The sequence below is a fragment of the Oryzias melastigma genome, linkage group LG5 (genome assembly GCF_002922805.2).
Source record: "Oryzias melastigma strain HK-1 linkage group LG5, ASM292280v2, whole genome shotgun sequence".
Taxonomy (NCBI): Eukaryota; Metazoa; Chordata; class Actinopteri; order Beloniformes; family Adrianichthyidae; genus Oryzias; species Oryzias melastigma.
The window spans coordinates 34692207-34715918 of record NC_050516.1 but is presented as its reverse complement, the minus strand read 5'-3'; the positions used below and the strand labels follow the sequence as shown (position 1 = coordinate 34715918).

The following is a 23712-nucleotide window of genomic DNA, read 5'->3' as shown; positions in this document are numbered from 1 at the left end:
AGAAAGTATTTACTTTAAGGGTTCGACAGTATAATTTAACCGGTATTTATTATTTTAAGGTTAAGGTGAGATGTTCTTGGAATAAAACTATGGAATGAATTGAATGTTGAAAAATGTAAAAGTAAAACAAAAAATATTTAATGTGGATTATCCCTGAGCTGGGTTTGAACCCATGACCTTCTGAATGTGAGTCAGAAGTTTAGACCGCTGCGCTATTTAGTGGTGGAACCCAGAATACATGTCAAATTTATATTTAAACCTAACAGTTTGCAATGTGAAAAGAGGAAGTCATTGTTGATGCTTTAAGTTATTCGCTTTTGCAGTTTAAAAAAAGGTTAAAATGTAAATGATTACAATACACATATACAAATGATTTGATTTACTTGTATCTGTTTGTAAATGAAGATTTTCTGTTTGATGGTATATACTTCTCAGAATGGACATTGTTGAGTTTTAAAGGAAATGCATCAAATGAGCTCCATAAGCTTCAACCTTTTCCTTATTTTTTATTGGTTGTTACTCTATATTGTGTTAACATTACAAATGGTAAACTAAACCAATAAACTTGAACAAATTGTGAATCAGGAGCAGAATAAAGTAGTTTAATAAAGATTGTATTTGTGGTGTAGAAAATACACTAGGTGGGCCACAAGCTTCCTGCTCCGCTCCATTCTGATGCATCCACCTACAGACAAATAGATCCATGAACGTCTTTGTTTTCCTCGTCTGAGCTGGAATCTCCATTATTGCTGCACTGATAATGTTAGCTTGTGGTTATGAGGGGCTGTAAGCTAGTGGTAGAGAGTGGGGGTGGGGTTCCTCCATGGCAACAGTCCCGCCCACAAATTTCTAATGAAGTCATGTCGCTTGAAAGTACGTGTCACAGTCAAGGCCCGGGGGCCGGATCCGGCCCTCCAGATCATTTTATTTTATTGTTATTAATGGACCGATGTTATCTTTCGCTTTTTTATTATGTTTAAAAGTTACTGTTTTAAAGTTTAAAAAATTGGCATTCTGCTAGATTTTTGGACAATTTTGGCATTTACTAAGATATTTTAGGCAATTTTGGAGTTAAGCTAATATTTCAGCTAGCTGTTTTAGCTAATTTAGGCCTTTTCACGTTTTTTAGGAAATAATGAAGTTTAGCTATTTTTTTCAGATACATATTAGCTCTTTTGGCTAAACTAAGTTTTTTTTTTTTTACTAATTTGACATTTAGCTAATATTTTAGCTGGCTATCAGATTCAGTGTTTTTAGCTATTAGCTTCAGCATTTTTAGCTATCAATTTCAGCATCTTCAACTGTCAAATTCAGCTTACAGCATTCACACTAGCATTCTCACAGGTAATACTATATATCTAGTTCAGAATTATGTTAAAAAGTTACGGTTTTAAAGTTTTAAAAATTAGTTTTAGTGTTCAATAAATGTTTATCCTGTTCGTCCCGTGACCTAAGGTGTGTTTTGGATTTTGGCCTCTTGTGCGATTAAGTTTGACACTCTTGCTCTACAGAAACTATGTCCTAGAAAACAAGACAAGTTTTCTTATTTTGGCAAAAACTGCATAATAAAAAGACCAGAGAACAATTTTACAATAGTTTAAGATGATCAGAATGGGATTTAAAATTCCGATATTCCTTTAAAAAAAGTTTATAAATTTGCAATTTGAAATAATTGCAATACTTTAGTTTAAAGTTAGTTTTAATTTTTGAAGACGCTGATTCAAATTTATGGTGCAAGTCTGTATCACACTTCCAAAGAACGACAAAAGTGAAATCATTGAAGAAATATTTATTGAAATAAATATAGCATGAATACAGCTTGGTATTTTTAATCACACATATACTGAGTTCTGTGTAAAACTCCACTAAAATGCTCCACATTTGGTTTCTATCCAATCGGGTCATTGTCTTCAGAACAATGCAAATACACTTTATTACAACTTTCAGTCAGAACAGACACATTTGTCCAATTAGTTGTCACAATTCATAATAGCATACACCATTTTTCTCTAATGGGTTACTGTTCTCGTGCTTAGTTAAGGATTAAGGGTGCTTAACGGTTACATTTACTAATAGTACTCATTCATATAGAATATTACACTCATGTACTATTTGCAGTTTTACAAAAACAAAGGAATAAAAGCTTCGGATATGCAGTGAAAAGATATCTTGATATATAAAATCTTTGTATTAAAACGTTAGCAGATCTAGAAGGAAACCCAACCTCTACATTGCTTTTAGAGCCTAACACCACAACGCAAAGATCGCTAAACTAAGGGTGAGTCATGCGAGGTGATAATTATTACCATCCAAACACGGGTTTTTAATGCATTTATGTACAAGGAATAGATTTGAGAGAAAAATGAACAACAAAGTCACTGTTTTTACATCCATTAGCAAACGTGTGAGCGCGTACCAAACAGTAACTCCAACAAAGAGCTTTGAATCTCAGATAATCCGGTGAGATTGTCCAACATTTGGAAGGGAGAGTTCCTAAACTCACAGGAGAAGTCAGACCAACAGCGGCAGTCTTATGAAGTGCTCAACGAGGAATGCACATTAAGATTCACAAATATATCTCTAAAATATATTAAAAAGGGACAAGGGGGAATTTTATTACGGCTTTGAACAGACACAGTTTCCATATTTAGAAGAATTTAAAAGCATGCACCACCTCAAGATGGCTTGTCACCTTCTTTCTTCAGGCGGCTTAAAAAATAGAAACGAGGATGAGTAAAGGGTTTTGATTGGTCGTTACCATGGTGATGAAACAACAAAATGACCAAAATCCACTAAGAAGACACACAAGGATGGAGCATGCGCTTCTTATTTGTGTTTAGCACAAACAAAAAGTGAAATAAAAAAAAATATATAAGCTCTAAATGGATAATATGAACTTTTTTCAAAAGAATGAACTGAACAAAAACCCAGAGACAGAATTATCACCTGTAATAATCCTCCTGGCTCGGCAGAGGGCCTCCATGCAGGTGATGCCCATGAAGCCACTGCTGCTCCATTGCCATCCTCTGCAGCTCTGCAGACTGAGCATGCATGGCCTGCAGCTGATGGGAGGCGGACATCTGCGGGATCGGCCCCTGTAGCTCCCGTGGATACGCTCCTGTGGAATCCACAAATATGGACACGTTCAGCTGGTGTTGGGAATCTCAGGGACTCGATTCACGATACACGACTCATACAAACATTACAATTATCAATATAATACCTTACTAGTTTTAAAACAAATGTGTTTTTATTTTCTTCAAACCCTTTTTAAGAACAATTTAAAACAATGTTAATTTAACGCCCTTCATTTAAATAAAATTATCAATAAATATGTAAGTGTTTTTACACCCGAGTAAAAGTATTTACATTATTTTAAATTTGTTGCACTTTTTGAGGTCCTTGGGTAAAGTCTCACATGTCCCAGGAATTAGTGGATTATAGGCCAAGTGTACAGTATCATTATAATTTTTTTAGTATTTTTTTCTTCTCAAATTCCTATTTTTCAGTCATTTCCAGCATGTTCTTATGATCATTCTATGCTTTTTTTCCCCACTTTGTTGCATTAGCACAGTTTGAAATAAAAGAAAACTAATTTATCATGTGTTGTCATATCTTGATCTATTTTTTATGAGAAATACTTTTCATTGGGTATTTTACAGAGGCAAAAGTGATGGTGTAACTTTTTATAGCCAAAGTGTTCCAGGGTGAAGGTACAAAGCTCCAGTTAAGAACCAAAATGTAGACTATATTAATTAGCCTACACACTTCAAAGAGCGATAAATGTGGAAATAAAAATTCCTAATGCTGCATTTTCATTAATTTTACATTTTATGTCAGATAATTTGAATATTGAGGCACAATATAAACTTTTGGCCAGTTAATATTGTTTTTTTTTACAGTGCTGGTACTCGTATTCCTGCACTTGTCTTTGATAATCAACACTTTAATCACGTGATTACCTCTAGCATGCGCACCTGTTGGATCAATAACACCACTAGACGTCTCATTTGACGCTGCGCACTTCTCCGCTAGAATCTGGTGTATTTTAGTGTGTTTGAACAGGTTACCGCCATAACAAACCATCTCTTGCTACATCAGAAACAGCACTCTGTCTGTGTCTACTTCAGAAAAATACAGACACAGCTCTCTGGTTGATCATTTTCATGCATAATCGTAGCAATGCAGCGCATTGACCAATCAGGGACTCGGGTTTGGGAGTCGCCAAACATGATTACAAAAGAGAAACAATTGTTGTGGTTTTTACTCGGCTGGATTAATATGATATCAGAATTGTGAAAACAAAAACGCCTGGAGCAAGATTTGGGGGATTTGCAGAGCTTTGACTTTTTGCTCCGAGGTTCTTCCCTATCGTAGGAGGCGGAGGAGCGCTAACGAACAATAAAAATACCATAGAAGAAGAATCTGCTCCCTGCCTCTACCTGCGTGACCGCGTTCGTCCGGTGTGGATACCACCAGCTGAACGTACGTTCATTAAATTGTGTAGAACGTGTTCTTGAACGCACCACACTCAACCGATAAAGAGAAAGAGAGGACTGGTGATCGTTCGTGAGTTGAGATACCGCAATAGTTCGCTATACTGGGGCTGTGGTTTGTTGCTTAGGTGGTGATCCGATTCGATTTACAAATCAAACCACGATTCTTACTTTTTAATATAATGTTTGTTGCTATGTTTATGTCTTTTACTGGATGTAGGAAAATTTAAATTATTTGTATTAAATCATCATTTATACCTTTATTTCGAACAGGAGATCAGAATCAACAAAACTGATAAAAAAACACAAAGATTTAGACGGAAAGGAAATATGTTTGGCATTTTAAACTTTTTTTTTCAACCTTTGGGGGTAACAGTATTATAAACAACATAAAAAGCATTAAAATCACTGCTGTTTTTTATCATTTAACTAAAAACTTGAAAATGTTCTCCACAGTTTTTCCATCCACAAAGCTCTTCAACATTTTACGTTCTAAGTATTACATATTGGTGCAGAGAAAGTATGAGAAAAGCTGTTTTTTTCGCAGCAGAATCAGCTGATTTACTTAGATTACATCCGCATCTTCACTACAGCATATTTTAGCGCGAGGCTGCATTTCGCTGGAGTTACGTTAATTGCGTCAACTGTTGAAGAGTTACCAAAGCCAAAAGTGTTAAAGCTAATTCATTTTTTTGAGAAGTTATGTCAGTGAGCGGAACTTCAGTCTCAGTTTTTGAACGTAAAAGTTTTACTTTGAAAACAGGAAGCTTCACCGACACAAAGATGTGTTTACTTCCGGTGACAGTACCGCCACTCTTTTGTCTTTGTTTTAGTTCCTAAACTTAAAATCTAACATTGTTCTCCATTTCAGAGAAAAAAAATACATAATATTTTACTACACTCTACTATATTTATAAAGATCCCAAATCAGCGATCTTGGACGTGGCGAATATTCGTCCTGGAGCAGATCATACAGCCCTACGCCATACCAATATTTTGTCCATCCTCTACCTTCAACCATCTCAACGCTTACAGGACTCAACATTTCCTGGATGAATTAGGATTACAAACCAAAAAGAGGGTGGCGCAACATCTCGTGGTCATGAGGAAGGTCACTGAGGAGGGGGTTGGGCATCGGGCCACCGGGGAATGGGAATCGAGCCAAGCGGGGTCCTGTCACTAGAGGGTCCACTAAGGGGTGAGGACCAGAACCTGTGTGGAAAACGGGAATTAAAATAGATGATTTGGGATCTTCATGAATATTTCTGCTCCTGTCGCCTCGTCTCACCTTGACCGAGTGGGTCCTGCTGGTGCAGGTGGAGGTGGGAGTGAATGTGGGAGTGCTGGTGATGATGAGGCGTCACGCTGAGCATCTGCAGCCGCGCGGCGGGATCGGTCGCCACGGAGGCCATCCTCTCAGCGTGAAGTCGCTCTGCCGTCAGTCGCTCCGCATAATTCAGCTCGGGGCGCAGGGGAGGCCCCGCCATCGCCATCCTCTCCCGCTCCAGGTGGTTCAGCCCAGGATGAAAGGCTGCAAAGGGATGAGGAGGTCCGGGTATGTGCGGGAGCCCCAGAGCGCCATGTCTCGCCAAAAGCTCCATGGGGTTGGCGGAAGTCTGTAAGGTCTCCAGATCGGGCGGTTTGACCTCGAAGCCGGGCTTCATCCTCTCGCGGAGCTCCCTCTCCCTGAGGTTCCTCAGCTCGTGCTCTCTGAGGCCGGGATCGGCGCCGTACAGGCCCGGCATGTGGTACGCCAGCAGGGGGTCACCGGGGTTCAGGGACACGTAGAAGGGATGGTTGCGATTATTAGGGGACATGACGTGGGGGCGCGCATAGTTGCTGAGGGTGCGCAGGGCCGGCGTGTCCGGGCCGATGTAGGGCTGAACTGCCGCCACCGTGGTGGGCGACTGCTCAAACGGCGGGCGCCCGTGGCCTTGGGCCGCCATTTGAACTTCAGTGATGCGACAGTCGTGAGAGGAGCTCGCCGCTCGCTGGAAGCAGAGGAGGAAAAAACTTGAAGTCCGTGTGGAAAAACAGCAGCAGGGAGAGAAAAGACTTCACTCACGATGTTTCTGTCGGCCTCCCGTTCCCGCTCCCTCTCTCGGTCCTTCTCTCGGTCGCGCTCCTGTCGAGAGCTAAGCTCCGCCTCCCTCCTGGAGCGCTCCACAGCCTCCTCTCGTTTCTTGGCCAGCTTGGAGGAGGAGAGAGGTGTAAAGAAAAGGTCCGTCCTTGCACATGAGTTGCGCCCTCGATCCAAGTGTTTGATAAACCTGAAAGAAATGAGAGCATTTAAGAGAAGGAGTCACAAAAACATAAATACAGATTCCTGCTCAGTGTGCATTCGGTTTCCAAATTCCTGTTAATCTAGATATGTTATTGTCCACAGCAGCTGTGCCAGAGTTGCAGCTACAGTCTGTCAGATTGGTTTTAATGAAGGTCATCAGAACATTTTTACCACTGCCTCTATAAAATAAAAAAGCTTCTGTATTTTCGTAAGAGCCTTAATTTATCAAAAAATGAATCTGTGGTGTCTTATACATGGTACATGGTGCTCTGACAAAATGTTTTTGTTGGGTGTTACTGTAATAAATACGTTAGGACTACGGTCACATGTCTCAAAATCACAGAAGAATCTGGTAACAGAGAAAAAAATATGGCGCACAAAAATTAATGGCCGGAAGTCCCTCCACCTGCCGGAGCCAGCCACCAAAAAAAACATAATTTGTGCAATTATTGTGTTTTAATGGTCCAGGTGAATACTCGATTCTGAGTTTGCTTTGTTAGAAATAAAGGGATGCTGTGGAAGTGTCGTGAAGCAGAGGAACAAAGTGCGAATAATTTGCGTATTAACCTGTTCATTTTTTTTTACTAATCTTAAGCTTTAACGCGTTATTATTAACAGCCCTATTTTTTTTACATGTTACTAACAAAGTTGGGAGTTTGAAAATGTTACTATGAAGGTAAGGATGTAACGATTCTTTGTGAATCAGTAAAAAAAAAGGATTCAAACACGTCAACATATTAATCGGTGCAGAAATTTAAAAAATCTGTTCGTCTGCGTCTAAATCTAGAAAAATGCAGAGCAGATGACATTTCTTCATGCAGGCTCACTGTGAGTGCGTGCTCATCAGCTGCGCTCCCCTCCTGGGAAATTCTCGCAGCTCTTTCAGATTTAAAGGTTTCACATGAGTCAGTCCCTCCAGGATTTGGTGATGTTGCGATCGCAACTATTGACGCAAATTCAAGCAAACCTGACATTTGATCCTCATCCTGCAATTTCACCTTTTCATCGCAACTTCACTGCAACTTTGAGCAATCTATCGTGACAACAGTCATGGATGACGATGCAGCTTCACGACGGTTTCCCTCCTGAAAAAGCGGATCTTTGATCACCGAAACAAAACAGGGATGTGACCCAGTTACTGTGAACACAGTTCATGAAGTCTGACTGACTGACTTATCTCTGACTCTGTCTCGCTTAATGCATCGTATAGTTCAGTGCGCCTTATATACGACAATAGTTGTAAAATAGACTATTGATGGTGCGCCTTATAGTGCGGATGTCTCCTTTCGTCATATTTTGATGCTTTTTCCTCTTTGACAGTAAACAGCAGAGACGTGTTGACGTACCGCGCAGACTGGCTGGCGTGGCTCGCCATATTGACGACGGACGGCTCAGGTGAAGGGCTCCGGGGTGGAGGTGGAGGACTCTCCGGCTCCTCCACCTCATCCAGCGGCTCTTCTTTAATCTGGACCTGCGATGCTGTGGCGGCGGCGGCGGAGCTCGGCGACAGCCTGAGAGAAGCGGGTGGGAGGGCCGGCTGGAGGCTCGGGACCGGGCCGGCGGCGGAGGACGCGACAGAAGGAAGAGGAGGGTGTGAAGAGGCGGTGCTTTTCCCAGAGTGGCTCTGCGCCTGAGAGATGACGGGGAGCTGGGTGGGAAGTGAATTCACAGGTGGTGGGTGGGACATGAGCTGCAGAGGGGGAGGGGGGGCTCCGGGAGGATGCTGGTTGGGCAGAGAATTGAGGGGCTTCAGGGCAGGAAGAGGGGGCAGGTTGGAGGGCATCTGGGGGAAAGGTGCAGCAGACGGATGAGGGGGCTGTTTGAGTGACGGTGGGATGGGCGTAGTAGGAGGGGGCTTGATTTGGGGGCCAGAATGGGGAGGCTGTGGAGTCTCCCTGAAGAAGGGTGGGGGGCGCTGGGGGGGCTGTGGGGATGTAGCGTGTGGTTGCGGAGGCTGAGAAGAGTTGAGAGCCGGCGGGATGTGAAAAGGTTGAGGAGGAGGAGCATCTGGAGGTCGAGGGACAGGGGGAGGCGGGGCTTGCACTCGGGTGCCCACCGCAGCGCAGGGCTCTGGGGAGGGGGGGCAGAGGCTGGGGGTTGGATCTGCGGAGGGCGTGCTTGCTGGTTGCTGAGGAGTGACCTGCTGTGGGGCTGAGGGGTCGGGCGGCACGCCGGCAGGAGCGTTGGACTCCGTTGGGACCCCATTCGGCTGAGCAGAGGAGTCGGAGTCGCTCTCCATGCCCGGCTGGGGGCTGGGTATGCTGGGAGAGGAGCTGCGGTTGTCTTGATCAATGTCTTTGGTATCACTGCCATCATCCTGAGCACTGCGACTTTCTGAGGAGCTCTCCTCCTCTCCCTCGCCCTCAGACCGGGAGCACTGAGGATCCTGACGAAAAAAGAGGAAGAAAAAGTTTCTAGTTTATTTAAAAAAACTATCAAATATTATTTATTTTGAGTAGCTGCTCCTCACCTGGATTTTTTGTTTTTTCTGAGTATTTTTTTCAGGTTCATCAGGCTCCGGAACCGGGCTTTCTCGTGCACGTTTAGTTGTCTTTGGTCGCGTTACTTCTTCTTTTACTTTCTGCGTAAATAAACGAAAAGAAGTAAAACGATAATTGGTGACATCTACAGAAAAGACATTTCACACTGAAACACTTCAAAAAACGACGCCTTCCAGTCTAAAGATCAGCTGTCAAAACAGAAAAAATTTGATTGTTTTTTAATAATACATTAGCATAAGTACACAATATAAAAAGTATCATATTTTTCAGACTATAAGTCGCATTTTTTGCATAATTTGGCCAAGTGATTGACTTATACTCAGGTACGACTTATATGCGACTTTTTAAGAAACTAATAGTCTCGTATGTTTGTTATTTTCCCGTAAACAAACGCTAGAGGGCGCTGTAGGGGTGTGTTTCCGTATTTTTTACTGACAAATACGAAGAAGAAGGACAACTGCTTGTCGGGTTTGGTGGAGTTGTTTTAAAGCAACAAAACCGATAAAGAATTCATGAATTTACATGAAACATCTTTATAAACTCACAGGTATGAATTTTCCAAACTCTTTTAAGTAAATATTTTTTAAAGTAACTATTTGTGGTCTAAAGCACTGTTTTTCTCATACTGTTGTCTTCTTCTTGAATAAAGTGTACTTCTGTAGCGCGATCGCCATCTAGTGGCCAAACTGAAACGTCCTCCAGGAGAAGCAGAACAATGTTCATGATCTGAACATTTTTGTTAGAACTTCTCCTTTAGAGAATCCATGTAACTCTGTATGATATCAACAATCTCATTATCTCATTAATACATTTTACAGTATGTAAACTGTATAAGATTAATATAAATATATTCAAATCATCTAGTAGATTATTATTGTATTTCTAAACAAATGTGTATAAATGTGTAAACTCAAAAATGAACTGAATTGAAGAATTGAAGGTAAATCTGAATCAACTCGTTTCTGGAAATTATAATCGATACCCAGCCCTAAAAAAATACCTTATTTGTCCTCTTTGTGGAGTCACTCTTCGCATCAGTCAACGATGATCTCAAAGAAGTAGATATGGTTCCACTTGGAGACACCTGGCTACTGGTTGGCTGGTCCTCACTGTTGGGGGAACCCGTCAGCCTCCTGTGGCCACTTCTCAACGACGACAACTGCTGTTGAACCACAGGAAGAAGTAAACACCGTTAAAACCCAGAAAAAAAACAGATTTTCCTTCTTCTTTTGCATGATCGAGTCAAATGCGAGACGAGTTTATGTTCAGTAATTGCTTATTTTTACCGTAGTTATGAGGAACATACATCACTACAAAAAACGAGTTCCTTAGAAATGAGTCAGAAATTCTTACGTCACGGGAAGATTTCCTTTAAATATTAAAAAAATTTACCAATGGGGGTTAAAAAAAGTATTCTCATTTTAAGAAAAAAAATCTAGTCACTACAAAATGTTTTCTTAAATTATTTTTCTATTGAAGAACTTAATTGCATGACAGAAAATCAGACTATTTTCTTTAAAAAGTTTTTTTTTCCGTTTTTGTTATGTATTTATTTATGCATAAGCAAACTTTAGTTGGTGTCTAAATCCCGGACTTACCGGCGCTCTGCTCCGCCGGGTCCTCATGCCATGCTTGCTGTTCACCTCCTCCTCGGCTTTAACCAGCTTGAACATGAACGAGGAGTTTGCAGACTTTGGCGCCGGTGGCAGACAGCCGTGTTTGTTTACATAATTGCGGCATGTGGTGCACAGCAAAGAGTTGTCCCGGCCGCTCTGATGCCAATCCTTAGAACCTGTTGCCATAGCGACAGTTTTAATAGTAGCTCTACGAGTATTTCTCTACAAAAGTGATGTAAAACTCACTTGTTGCACCGCAGTGACTGCAACTCTTAGCTTCCTGTTCACTGTCTTCACTGTCGAGATCGTCCTCACTCGCAGAACTGGCATCCACTTCAAGAAGGAACCAAAGTTTAAATCACCTTCCCAGCATTCAGTTCTTCTTCCGTTAAAACAGGAAAGCACCATAATATTTAAAGAAGCACACCTGAGTATTTCCGAGATGGAACGTTGTCCAGAACGGCTGCAGATCGGGTCTTTGCTTTGCGGGAAGACGGCTGCCGGCGCTGCTGTCGATAAGCTCTGGTTCCTGCAGCCTCTGGAGTTTTCTTCCAGTGATAGTAGAACGTTATCAGCTCCCCCTGAAGAGAATCCACAACAATAATGCTAGTCAAAACCACAAATGTTTAAATGCATTTAAAGCTATCCGTCTTGAAAAATAAAACACTCACCGTCTTTTTGCTGGGCAAAAACTCCTTTCGAATACGGAAGAAGTTCTTTCCGAATTGCCTCAAGCCCTTCATGAAGCGTTTCTGTTGGAGAAACGGCGTAAAAGCAGATTTTAAACTCCTCAAAAATATAAGTCATTATCAATAATTTTATTAAAAGGACAGTTTGATTCCTGCCCTTAACATGTCACTTGTCACAGTTTTTTTGTAAGGCACCCCATAATCCTCAAAGAATAAATAACCACTTCAAAAATGCAATGTGTTAACTATTAAAAAAACTTTTGTCGAGTCGATTTCTTACCAACCAAAACCCAGTAGGAGCCACAAAAGTCTTTTTCTTTAAAAAAAATAAGATTCTGATTTATATTTTTGTTTTTGCTACTGATATGATAGATTTAAATGAACAATTTGGCATAAATAAAACATAAAAATGAATACATAACTTTTTTAAAATAATATGAAATAGTTTATTACTTTTGACAGAGCTTTGCATGACTTCCTTTCAAAATAAAAGACATCTTACAACGAAGGATCATGTCAATGCAGCAAATGCAGTAGGAAGTATAAAGTCTTAATGATAAAATAAAAACTATTTATTTTACTGTTTCTGGTGCATTTCAGCCATAAATTCCTAAATATAACCAACAAAAACTAAACCAGATATAATGAAGTGACTCTTACCATACATTTAAAATACTAAATCCTTGAATTTGTTCGAAAATAGGAAATCTGCTTTATATTCCAGTTTATTCTAACTTAACGTAGGTTTAATTTTGGTTGTGTTTACTGACAATAAATTGATTTTCTGTGATAAATGAAGCTCAAAATGAAGTTCAAGGTTGCAGACCCCTGATTTAACTGAACAGTAAAATAAAACTTCCTTTTCATGACTTTCTACAATAAAACTACAATTCACATCAGATCTACATCATAAAAAGCAAACCACTTTTCTCCGAAGGCTCAACAGATTACAGAGATTTACCAGAACAGATGGAGTATTGTTTGAAAATCACAACATCTGACAGAAAAGGTTTAAATTTATGTTCAGAATCTGCTCTCAGGAGCTGTCTGGGTGGAGCATGAATGAAGACCACATTCCTGTATTTCCTGCTAGAAAATGAAATATGTTATTCTTTCATAATCCCTGTTCATACTGTCTTGAAGCCACACTTGTTTACATATGTTGCCTAATGCTGTTACCGGTCAGCAAAACAACTATTTTCTTTATTTATCGCCTCTCGCTGATGTGATGATGCAGCTGCAGGGTGTGGAGCTGTCAGCTCTAAACAACTTAACCACAAAATTATGATATTAAAAACATTGTTACTGGATAGTTGTGCAGTTTTGATTCATTCAGCTCCTCTTTTCTGCATGTTGCATAACGTCCTTCAGATTTACATCTCTGAGTCTCGCATGTGTCAAAGTCAAGGCCAGAGGGCCGGATCCGGCCCTCCAGATCATTTTATTTTATTGTCATTAATGGCCAGAAGTTATCTTGCGCTTATTTCTAACTTGTATAATTTTGTCAAAATATATATTTTATGGAGAGTAAAATATTGAAAGTTATTTAAGATTTAAGTTGATTTATTCTGAAATTATATTCTTGCCATTTTATTATTCATAATTGTAATAAAAAGTTATGGTTTTGAAGTTTTAAAAAATTGGCATTATGCTAGTGGCTAGCTCTTTGGACAATGTTGGCATTTAGTATGATTTTAGATTATTTTGAAGTTTAGCTCATATTTCAGCTACATGCTAGCTGTTTTGGCTAATTTAGGCTTTTTGAAATTTTTTATGATATTTTGAAGTTTTGCTTTTTTTCAGCTACATGCTAACTGTTTTGGGTAACCTATTTTTTTGTTTTTTAGGCTAATTTGGCATTTAGCAAATATTTTAGCTGGCTATCGGCTTCAGCGTTTTTAGCTATCAATTTCAGCATCTTATCGCAGGTAATGCTTTATATCTAGTTCATAAATGTTAAAAAGTAATGGTTTTAAAGTTTTAAAACTTTAAAGTGTTTAATAAATGTTTATCCTCTTCGGCCCGTGACCTAAGGTGAGTTTTGGATTTTGGCTCCTTGTGCGATTGAGTTTGACACAACTGTCTTAGGCTGATAGCTGCAATAGAATATATTGGAGCATATTTATGATAAAAAATGTTCCCAAACTATATTAATAACTTGCTAAGTGGGGACAAAAATGAACTTCAGTCCATAAATGTGGTGTCGCATCAGTTCACATGAGTTATCTCCTGTAGAGTTGTATAATTTGACTCCTTTTGCCATTAAAAGACTCCAAGGTTCTGGCGTTAAATTAAAACAATCGACATCTTTTACTTGACATCTACTCTTGTTGGACACTTTCTTTGAACAAACCCAGCTTTTATTCAATAATAAAAGTCTCACCACATCATCTGCTGACCAGCATTTCTCAATAAGTTTTGGAAGCGGCTTCTTGACCAGACGCTGGAGAGCTTTTGCTGCATCGTAATGGCTTGCATGGAGCTAAAATTAAAAACATATATGTTTTATCATTTCATATTTCTATTGACAGTGATAGTTAAAGGAGAAGATGCGACGTGTTCCCTCACCATGTTGAGAGCGTTGAGAGTGGTGTCATCCCGGGAAGCTGCTAAGCATCCATCCTCAGTGGATCCACCGTCACACATCCCTGCAAACGCCGCCATGCTCCTTAAAGGGAAAACAAACAACTGTCACTGGATGGAACAAATACATAAGACACGTTAAAATGTGCCTAACTCTTTGGCCTGTTTAGGAAAATAAATATTGTAGGAATAACTTTAGATATTACAGTATTCAGACTGGAAAAGTCTATTGGTCCAAACAGACTTAATTGGTTCCAGATGAGTCCTGAACTTTGCGTTTAGTCTGTATTCAGACTGCCGTCAACGGGATGTTTCTGTTTCAAAAGCAGAAGGAGAAAAAACAAAAGCAGGAGCACTGACCTGGCTGCTCTGAGGTACATGAGAAGGTCACAGTCATTGACTCCAGGAGTCCACATGAGCTCCTCACTCTCTGTTTGAGTCTGTGGACCTGCTGCAAGTCTTGGCTGCAACTCTGGTAGCTTGGCCTACAGTGATGATAAAAAAAAGATCAAATATGTCCAGACAGAGATATTGAACGACACAGAAAATGAAAGAAAAACTCCCTTTATTAAAATAAAATACTAATAATTAAAAATGATTCACGAATCATGTAGGCTATATTTGTGATTTTGAGCTGAAAGGTACATTAAAATGACACAAACATGTATTTGTGAAAATGTGTGGGTGGTAAGTTTTTAAAATGAATTTGTTAAAAATATAAGATTTTATTCCCACATCCTGACCTAAGCTGATGTCCAGACGAGTTCCTGATTTTTTTTTTTTTTACTGTCAAAGTGGCATCAGCATCAATCTTCTTCCTCTTCCTAAAACAAACGTCTGCAACCTCAGACTCCAGCGCCACATGCAGCTCTTTAAATCCCTCCATAGAGATTCTCGAGCAACAGAAAAATAAAATAATTGTAATTTTTAAAAGTAACATTTACTAAATTAGCATTGATTTAATTGAGATCCTGAGGTCCATCAACAAGTAAGATAAACTAGGTGAAGGTTTTTACATCCCTGCTGATATCAGAAGGCCTTGTTCACTCTGTGATTCAACCAGAATACATAGATTTCAAATACTAAGACAAACTTAAGTACAAAGTTTCACCTTTCAGTCTTTAAAACAGGCCTGGATTTAACCCCACTATGGGGTGCAGGTAGAATTTTGGGGTGTCATATCTTGGTCTCATTTATTTTATATTAAGTCCCACTCCAATCATCTTTTGATCTATTGTAAAGCGTTCCAAATTGTCTTTTAATTACAATTATACCATTTTTAACCAAATCAAAAGGCCCATGTCGTTATTTCGGACATAGTTTCTGCAGAACAGAAGGTGTTCATTAGAAATTCACCTCTGACTTATGGATGGGACTGTTGGCGAGGAGTAAGCCTACCTCATTTCCCAACATCCCTTTGCTTACACTCTGCCTCTAGCTTCCAGCCCTTCCTCTCCAACCTAACATCAGCGGAGCAACAAAAATGGCGAGCAACATTGTAGCTATCCAGCTCAGACGAGGAAAACAAAGACGTTCAAGGATCTGTTCATCTACAAGTAGATGCATTGGAATGGAGCAGATCAGGGACCTTGTGGCCCACATATTGTAGTCCCTAATTATCATTATCTTTAAACAAAAAACTAGATATATAGCACAACCTGCGATAATGCTAGTGTGAATGCTGTAAGCTGAATGTGGCAGCTGAAGATGTTAGTGCTGATAGTTAAAAACGCTGAAATTGATAGCTAAAAATGCTGAAGCTAATAGCTGAAAACGCAGAAGCTGATAGCCAGCTAAAATATTAGCTACATGCCAAATTAGCCTTAAAACTGAAAAAAGCCCAAGTTAGCCAAAACAGCTAGCATGCAGCTGAAATATTAGCTAAACTCCAAATTAGCCTAAAAAAACAAAAGAAATCCTAAATTAGCCAAAATAGCTAGCATTTAGCTGAAATATTAGCTTAACTCCAAAATAGCCTTAAAACTGAAAAAAAGCCTAAGTTAGCCATAACATTTAGCATACAGCTGAAATATTAGCTAAACTCCAAATTAGCCTAAAAAACAAAAAAAATCCTAAATTAGCCATAACAGCTAGCATGTACTTGAAATATTAGCTTAACTTCAAAATAGCCTTAAAAAGCTGAATAAAGGCCTACGTTAGCCATAACAGCTAGCATGCTGCTGAAATATTTGCTAAACTTTAAATTAGTCTAAAAAACAAAAAGAAAATTCCTAAATTAGCTAAAATAGCTAGCATGTAGCTGAAACTTTAGCTAACTCCAAAATAGTCTAAAAAACCTTAATAAATGCCAAAATAGTTCAACAATCTAGCAGAATGCCATTATAACTTTCAACTTTACTACACTCTGACTCCATATAATATAAAGTAATGACTAATTGACTATTAAATTAGTCGTCGACTACTTTAATAGTCGATTAGTCGGCTAATCGTGGCAGTCCTGGTAGTGAGTAGGAAAAAAGGATGATGGGTCACCAAAATAAAACTTAGAGAAAATGCGTTTTATGTCTTGCTTTGTTCGAACAACCACTCCAATGAAAATCATGTTTTTGTGACATTTTTCTTATGATGGAGGACATGTATAGAAGAATTTCAGATATAAATCGCGTTTATTAAAATTGTGATAGATCAGATAAAAAACACAATTCAAAAAAGCTTGTACAGTAGTTGTGATGCAACAATCACCAAGTCTCCTTGCTCTGCTACAAATCTGATCCACTTGAAAAAAAACAGATCCATTAACATATTCGTTTTCCTCGTCTGATCTGGTTCAAAACTGTACGGCTGCATTGCTCCTATATTGCTCCCACTAATGTTATCTTTGGGCAGTGAGGGGCTGTAAGCTAGTGAGAGAGTGTAAGCAGATGGATGTTGGGATTTCAATGTGAGATTACTTCAGTACCAACAGACCCGCAAACAACTCAGAACACATTTCTAATGAGCTCCTCCTGCTCTGCAGAAAATACATCTTAAAATATGACAGCCTTTTTTTGCTAAGAACTGCATGATAATAATAAAAAATGACCACAGGGAATGATTTTTACCATATAAATAATATGTAGTTGGAGTTTAATATGGAGTCAAATCAGGATCCGTGTAAAATTAGGCTCAGCTCAGCAGCGAAAACTTAAAAATCTGAATTGAAACTGAAAACAGAAGACTGATAGTAAAGATTCAGAAAAGCAAAAATAGCAGCTATTACTAATGGATACATTATTCCAGTATATTTTCTGGTTCAAATTTTCCAGATTTTACAAGTTTTCAGTATTTTTTGTAATTAAAAAAATGTTTTTTCAAATTTTCCTTTTTCTTAATTTCAAATGTCTTGTTTTCAAATAAAAAAAACAATTACAATGTCTATTTTTCAAGTTTTCAAATTGTTTTTTTTCTTTTACTTTAAGTTGATCCTGATTTGACTCCATAGTTAAACCTTTTTTAGGAGTACATTAAATCTGTTTTGCACAGGGCATCTTTTATTTTGAAAGTAAATCCTATGAGCTTCTGCAAAAAGTAAAACATACTCATTTTATTCAAGCCAAGAAATAAATATATAATTAACATTTATTATAAAAGTAACAATGCATGCAAAGCGGTAACATTTTTTTCTAAAGGGACTTTGCAGTTCCTGTTTACAGCTTCAAATAGGCTTTTACTGTTAAAGGTTGCAAACTCCTATCCTAAAATCCATGTTAAAGAAATTACCTGATGGCTCGGCCCCACTCTTATCTCCCCCTGCGTGCTGTTGAGGCTCCTGAAATAAACATCACAATAATGGAGCAAATCAAATGCAGCAGTTCCAGGCTAGAGTACAGATAATACAGGGGTAATTACCACGCTGCAAAAAAAAAAAAGCCCCAGTTTAATGATCGGTATGTGCAACTTGCCCGAGCAGCTTCCCCGCACTGACTGCACTGATTTGGGCAGAGGAACAACCGCCCTCCCACCCCCTCCAGGAGCCAATCTCAGCTGTCACATCCTCACATCGCATGAATGAAACCCGACGCTCGAGCGGCCGCGAAACATTGTCAATCATACAAGAGCTGCGATTCCCTTTACTGTTTTTTTTCTCGCGGCCACAATTAGGAGAACAGCGTGTGCTACTTTACAGATCCACAGAGCGTGACAGCGACGCCGCGCCTCCAAGTTAAAACCTCAAGTCTGAAATCAGTCAAGAAAATATTACAGACGGCGCGCGCGCTACATGTTGACGTACATTAGCAGCGAGCTGTAATAAACACACACCAAACCCGACGGGAAATGAACACAAGTGTTATAAATACGACCCACCACAGTCATAATTATTCACTAACATTATTCAACGTGTGAATTACAGTTTTATTGAAGCGGTTTTGTCAGTCACTTGCTGCTAACGACGCTGCCTCAACAGAACGCTGTTATTTGGCTAGCTTGTTAGCAACACACGAACTTCGTGACCGCTGACACTCCGAGCAATTCATACAAACGACTCCCGAAGTACGGCGGCGAAACGGCGTTAAAGGCGGCTACCCCGCGCGGGCGGCGTCAACGCGAACGGCGGGAGGACAAAGTTACCTGCGCGGACTGAACAGGTCGTCCATGTCGAAGGATGTTTGGATGTGGCTTGTTGACACTACGCAGCGCAGCGGGCTACACACACATACACTAACCGTGCGAATCCCCTATTACAGGGCTATTCAAAATGGAGGCAGTGTAGCGGAGGGACGTGCTCCATTTTTTTTCTTTTTTTTTTCCTCCAGAGCAATGACCTCAGCAGCCGCCGCTAAACCTTCAAAGTTGTCTGGGAGCACATAACTGAGCATGTGCCGCGGATCATCAGCGGCAGACACTGGCTGCTGCTGCTGCTGCTGCTGCGGCTGCGGCTGCACGGGCGGCCATCAACCGTGGAACGCACCACTCACTGCATGTACTCCTGCGCTCATTAGCATTATTATGCAAGACGGTCCACTGACCGCCGTGCAAATGAACGACTCCGGCACTAAAGTAGATCCGCCGTGGGGGTTTAAAACTAGTTGATAACCAGATTAAAAACTAATTAAAATTATAATTTAAACACTTAATAATTAAAAAATAACTTACTTATCAGAAACAAACCCTACCCAGTTAAATATTTGACAAATTATAAAAAAAAAATTATATTTATTTTTTTAGGGGGTTACATTTTTTGCCATTTATCCTCTAAGGATGGTCTTTAAAACTTTGTAGGAAACATGTTAATACCCCATGAAGTCTTTAAAACAGGCCTGGATTTATCCCCACTATGGGGTGCAGGTAGAATGTTGGGGTGTCATATCTCTTTGAACCCCTAAAAAGAAACTATGATTTCAAATCTATTCATTCCTTTTTTGTCCATTTTATCTTTTACTTTTATTTAGTTAATTGGATTCAAGTTTGCTTTGATCAATATTTGCATATTTTGGCTTTTGCATCTTCAAAAGATGATCCAGAATGTTGCATTTATTCTGAATGATTTGATTTCAAGCATAAAAAATTGGATAATTCACAGAACAAAAATGTCAAACCGCTTAGATATTAAATAATACATTGAAAATGATATAAACATTCAAAAGATTTAAAGAAATATTCCATTCTTAATGGTGTCTTACTTTATTTGGAGTAACACACGTCACATTTAATTCGTTATTTATATCATCAATTAAAGTCAAGTAGTTTAATTTGTTGCTTGAAAGGGAGTGAGAGGAGCACATTTTTTAATCACTCCTCTATTATTTCTTTTATATACACATTTTTTGCATAAATCCATTCCTTATCAGATCAAGTGAAAATTATTAAGTAAGAAGGGTGTGCTTATTATCCTCAGAAAACATTCTTACACAAAAATTAATCACACTTCATAGAACAGATATGTATGTAATCCTCAATGATTATCATCAGAATACGTCATGCATAAGGAAGGACTTTATCTTTTAAAATCTGATGTTATCCTTCAAAGCAAAAAATAATTTTATTGCTGTCCACAAAGTTCAAAGAGATCAACAAAACTGATGAGAGGTTTATCATGTTTTTTCCTCTTTAGTCTCACATTTCCATCTATAACTCACAAACGTTACATGTTTGGTAAAAAGAATGAGAGGTTATCCACTGTAAGGAATACATAAATACGTTTTAATAGTTTGTTTTAGGTTACAAAAAACTCATCCGTTACTGATGATAATAAACTTGAGGCATTTGAGGTTCCAGCTGGATCCTTTCTGTGTGGAGTCTCCGTGTTCTCCTCGTGCTCCGGCTTCTTCCCACAGTCCAAAACAATCTTCATAAGTTAATTGATGACTTTAAAAATTGTACCTTTATGTGCATATTTGTGAATTTGTGTGGCCCTGAAATGGAGACTTGTTCAGGGTGTATCCTACCTTTACCCAACAGTACCAGGGATAGGCTCCAGCAACATCACAATCCCCAAAGGGATTAAGCAGATGAAGATGTTAAACTAAGAACAGTTGTGATCTATGCTTAGTATTTCTAAATGTAGTAAAGACTACCAGTAACAGTTAAAATGCTTATGTCTCAGTTTTTCAAGTATACAAATAATTTTGAACAAGTTTTAGGAAGTTGAGTGAACTCTTCCAAAACAGCAAGCCATTTGTGGGGCAACATTTTTGAGAGGGAAAAAAAAATAAAGAGATCATCATCCCAAGAAAACAACAACAAAACTTGAGTTTTCACCAAAATAACTTTAATAACATTTAAAGTGCAACACTTAGGAAAGCAATTTTTATTGCAGTTAATAATTCCTGACACATCCAAAGTAACCAGAGTGTGAAGATCAACAACTCCAGCTTCAGTGAGTTCTACATAAATCTGATGCTAGGACGTTATTCATAATACTGATATGTTTTCCATTATGCTGACGTCTATACTAAAGATTCACTCCAGTGGTTTCCTGAAGTTTTTCCCAGCAAACTGAGCCTTGTCTCCCAACTCTTCTTCAATTCTGCAAAAAAAAAAAAAAAAAAAAATCCAAACATGTCAGTTTAGACTATGATCTTTTTGACAAACCAAACATTGTTCAATTTTTATCTTACCAAAAAAAAAATGTTTAAAGTTTCTTTTGTGTGAGGGATGTTTAAAAAGTGTCAAAAGAAACTGCAGAACTGCTAAATTATTAATAAAAAAAAAACATTTTTACTTTAGACTTACCTCAGAATCTGGTTGTATTTAGCCAGTCGCTCGGATCGACAGGGAGCCCCGGTCTTAATCTGCAAAAACCACCGTTTGTATTAGATGTCCTGAATGGTTAGGGTGGAAGTGCATAACAAAATTACCTGTCCGGTGCATAACCCGACAACCAGATCTGCAATGAAGGTGTCCTCAGTCTCACCAGAGCGATGGCTCACCATCACACCCCAGCCACTCTCTTGTGCCATCTTACACCTGAGAAGAACAATGAGATTTCACCAAAACGTTCTGACATTAACACCACTTTCCTGCTGCAAGGCAGGAAATTTTTATGCAACATCAATTTAATCCAATCTAGTGAGCCAAACCTGAGAAGACGAAGTGTAAACAGATTTAACTCACGCTTTCATCGACTCCGTAACCGTGCCAATCTGGTTGACTTTAAGCAGGAGACAGTTGCAGGCTTTTTCCTCCACAGCCTTGGAGATGCGATTAGGATTTGTCACCGTTAGATCATCCCCAACGACCTGGATGTCTGTGCTATCAGTGAAGTTGGTCCATGCTGACCAGTCATCCTGGTCGAAAGGATCTTCAATGGACACCACTAGAATATATATTAAAAAAAAGGATTAAAAGTTGGACAAATTCCAAATTAGCATTTGTGATCCTGCTGTGGTTTGATATTACAAAAACACTGGAATAAAATGTAAAAAAATAACAAACAGAAGCAGTAAGATTATGCTTTTTGATCATTTAGATCAGGGGTCCAAAAACTTTTTCTAGTGAGGGCCACATAACTGTTTCCTGTTCTGATGGGGGGCCAGGGTCAGTTTGTAGGCTTGCGTGTCAATCACAGCCTAAACAAAGATTTACGGTAGCTAAATTTTTAATAATTCCTTTCTGTAATCTTTACAGAAAAAAAATAACATTTTAAAAACTAGATATATAGCATTACCTACGATAGATTAAAAGCTGAAGATGTTTAAATTGATCGCTAAAAACACTGAAGCTGATAACTAGCTAAAATATTACCAAAGTAGCCGAAAAAACTCAAATTCTAAATTAGCCAAAACAGCTAGAATTTAGCTGGAATATTAGCCAAATGCCAAATTAGCATAAAAAACTGAAGAAAGCCTAAATTAGCCCGAACAGCTAACATGTAGCCCAAATATTAGCTACATACCAAATTAGCCTAAAAAACTGGACATATTTCTAATTGAGCCAAAAGAGCTAGCATAAAATTAAAATATTATCTAAACTCAAAATTGGCATAAAAAAAATCTGAAAAAAGCCAAAATTAGCTGAAACATATAGCATGTAGATGAAATATTAGCTAAATGACAAAATTAGCCTAAAGAAAATTAAAAAAATTCAAATTTAGCCAAAACAGTTTGGGGGGACCGGGCCAAATATGGAGAAGGGCCGGATCCGGCTCCTTGGGTCATAGTTTGGGGACCCTTGATAAACAAATTAAACTTACTTCCCAAATGCAAACAATTAGCAGGTAAAGTCCTGATCATCGTTAGAACTATTGTAAAGTAGTTCCCTTTGTTTTTTTAATTACGATTTTGACCTTTTTAGCCAAAATGAAAGTCATTTTCTAGCAATATTTTCTGGTCGATTTATATTTTTTTGGACATTAAAATGTTTGTATGAACACTGGAAGAGAGAATAAAACACCTAAAGAGACTGAAAAGAATAAAAGGTTTTTTTTTCATTTTGTTTTGGGGGAATTTCAACAATGTCTTCATATGTTTGACTAGTTTGTATCGACTAAAAAAGCGAAATTAGTTAAATCCTGATTTCTGTAAAGAGTGTTTTCCATGCAGCTCATTACGAGTTCATTAGAAATTCAACTCTGAGTGGGATTGTTGGCACAGAAGTAAGCCTACACCGATATCCCATCATGCCTTTCTTTACACTCTCACGTTATCTTCCAAGCAAGCATTAGCTTAGAGCCAGATCAAAGACGCTCATGGATCTATTTGTCTCCAACAGGATGCATCAGAATGGAGCGGAGCAGGAAGTTGTAGCGTCACAACATGGCAACAAGTTTTCATCTGATCCGGATCCATCCGGGTTAAAATGAAGAAAAACTCAGAAAACAGTTAGAATCTTAAATTATTTTCTGTATGTCATCCATAATGATAAAAATGCGCCAAAAACTTGTTAAAAACAAAAACTTGATTTTCATTGAAGGTCCTCAAGCAAGGAGCAGCATAGAAACTAAAACCAAGATCTACAAGAAACTGGAATCTTGTTCATCATTTTTATGAACTTTTAGTGGAAAAAAAAGTTATATTTTTAGGTGATAAAGGCAACATAACAGGTATATTTTAAGATAAACTATATTGTTATTATACACTGTCACTAGTTGAAAAGATTTTTTTT

The 23712-nt window shown here is 38.7% G+C and overlaps 2 protein-coding genes across 3 annotated transcripts in view; both read right to left on the bottom strand.

The window, feature by feature from the left end:
* Positions 1-1773: 1773 nt before the first annotated feature.
* Positions 1774-19277, bottom strand: rereb (arginine-glutamic acid dipeptide (RE) repeats b). 2 transcript variants are annotated; one of them, XM_024271104.2, is made up of 17 exons: positions 18739-19277; positions 17890-17938; positions 14530-14654; positions 14155-14254; positions 13970-14068; positions 11569-11649; positions 11325-11478; positions 11144-11230; positions 10880-11073; positions 10282-10443; positions 9251-9361; positions 8127-9157; positions 6562-6766; positions 5785-6487; positions 5568-5708; positions 2947-3118; positions 1774-2709 (listed from the first exon to the last, which is right to left on the bottom strand). In XM_024271104.2, exons 1-17 carry the CDS (start codon positions 18762-18764, stop codon positions 2676-2678), a joined length of 3474 nt encoding a protein of 1157 aa, XP_024126872.1. In that variant the 5' UTR covers positions 18765-19277; the 3' UTR covers positions 1774-2675. The 2 variants fall into 2 exon arrangements, with proteins under 2 accessions (XP_024126872.1, XP_036067975.1); XM_036212082.1 differs by having other exon boundaries at positions 8127-9166; positions 18739-19276.
* Positions 19278-20856: 1579 nt separating this feature from the next.
* Positions 20857-23712, bottom strand: part of eno1b (enolase 1b, (alpha)) — a 12599-nt gene continuing 9743 nt past the window's right edge. Inside the window, exons 9-12 of the mRNA XM_024271102.2 lie at positions 21724-21925; positions 21468-21576; positions 21343-21401; positions 20857-21136 (exon numbers count right to left, since the gene is read on the bottom strand). Of these exons, the coding sequence (XP_024126870.1) occupies positions 21070-21136; positions 21343-21401; positions 21468-21576; positions 21724-21925 (437 nt within the window). The 3' untranslated portion in view covers positions 20857-21069. The remainder of the gene's footprint in view (positions 21137-21342; positions 21402-21467; positions 21577-21723; positions 21926-23712) is intronic.

Bases quoted from the DNA above. Each gene is read 5' to 3' on its own strand.
- rereb (XM_036212082.1), bottom strand. From the start codon at position 18,764: ATGGACGACCTGTTCAGTCCGCGCAG. The intron at 14,655-17,889 runs GTAATTTCTTTA...TCATCACTGTAG, and splicing joins GAGTGGGGCCGAGCCATCAG to GCCAAGCTACCAGAGTTGCA. The intron at 2,710-2,946 runs GTGATAATTCTG...CTATTTTTTAAG, and splicing joins AGCCAGGAGGATTATTACAG to CCGCCTGAAGAAAGAAGGTG.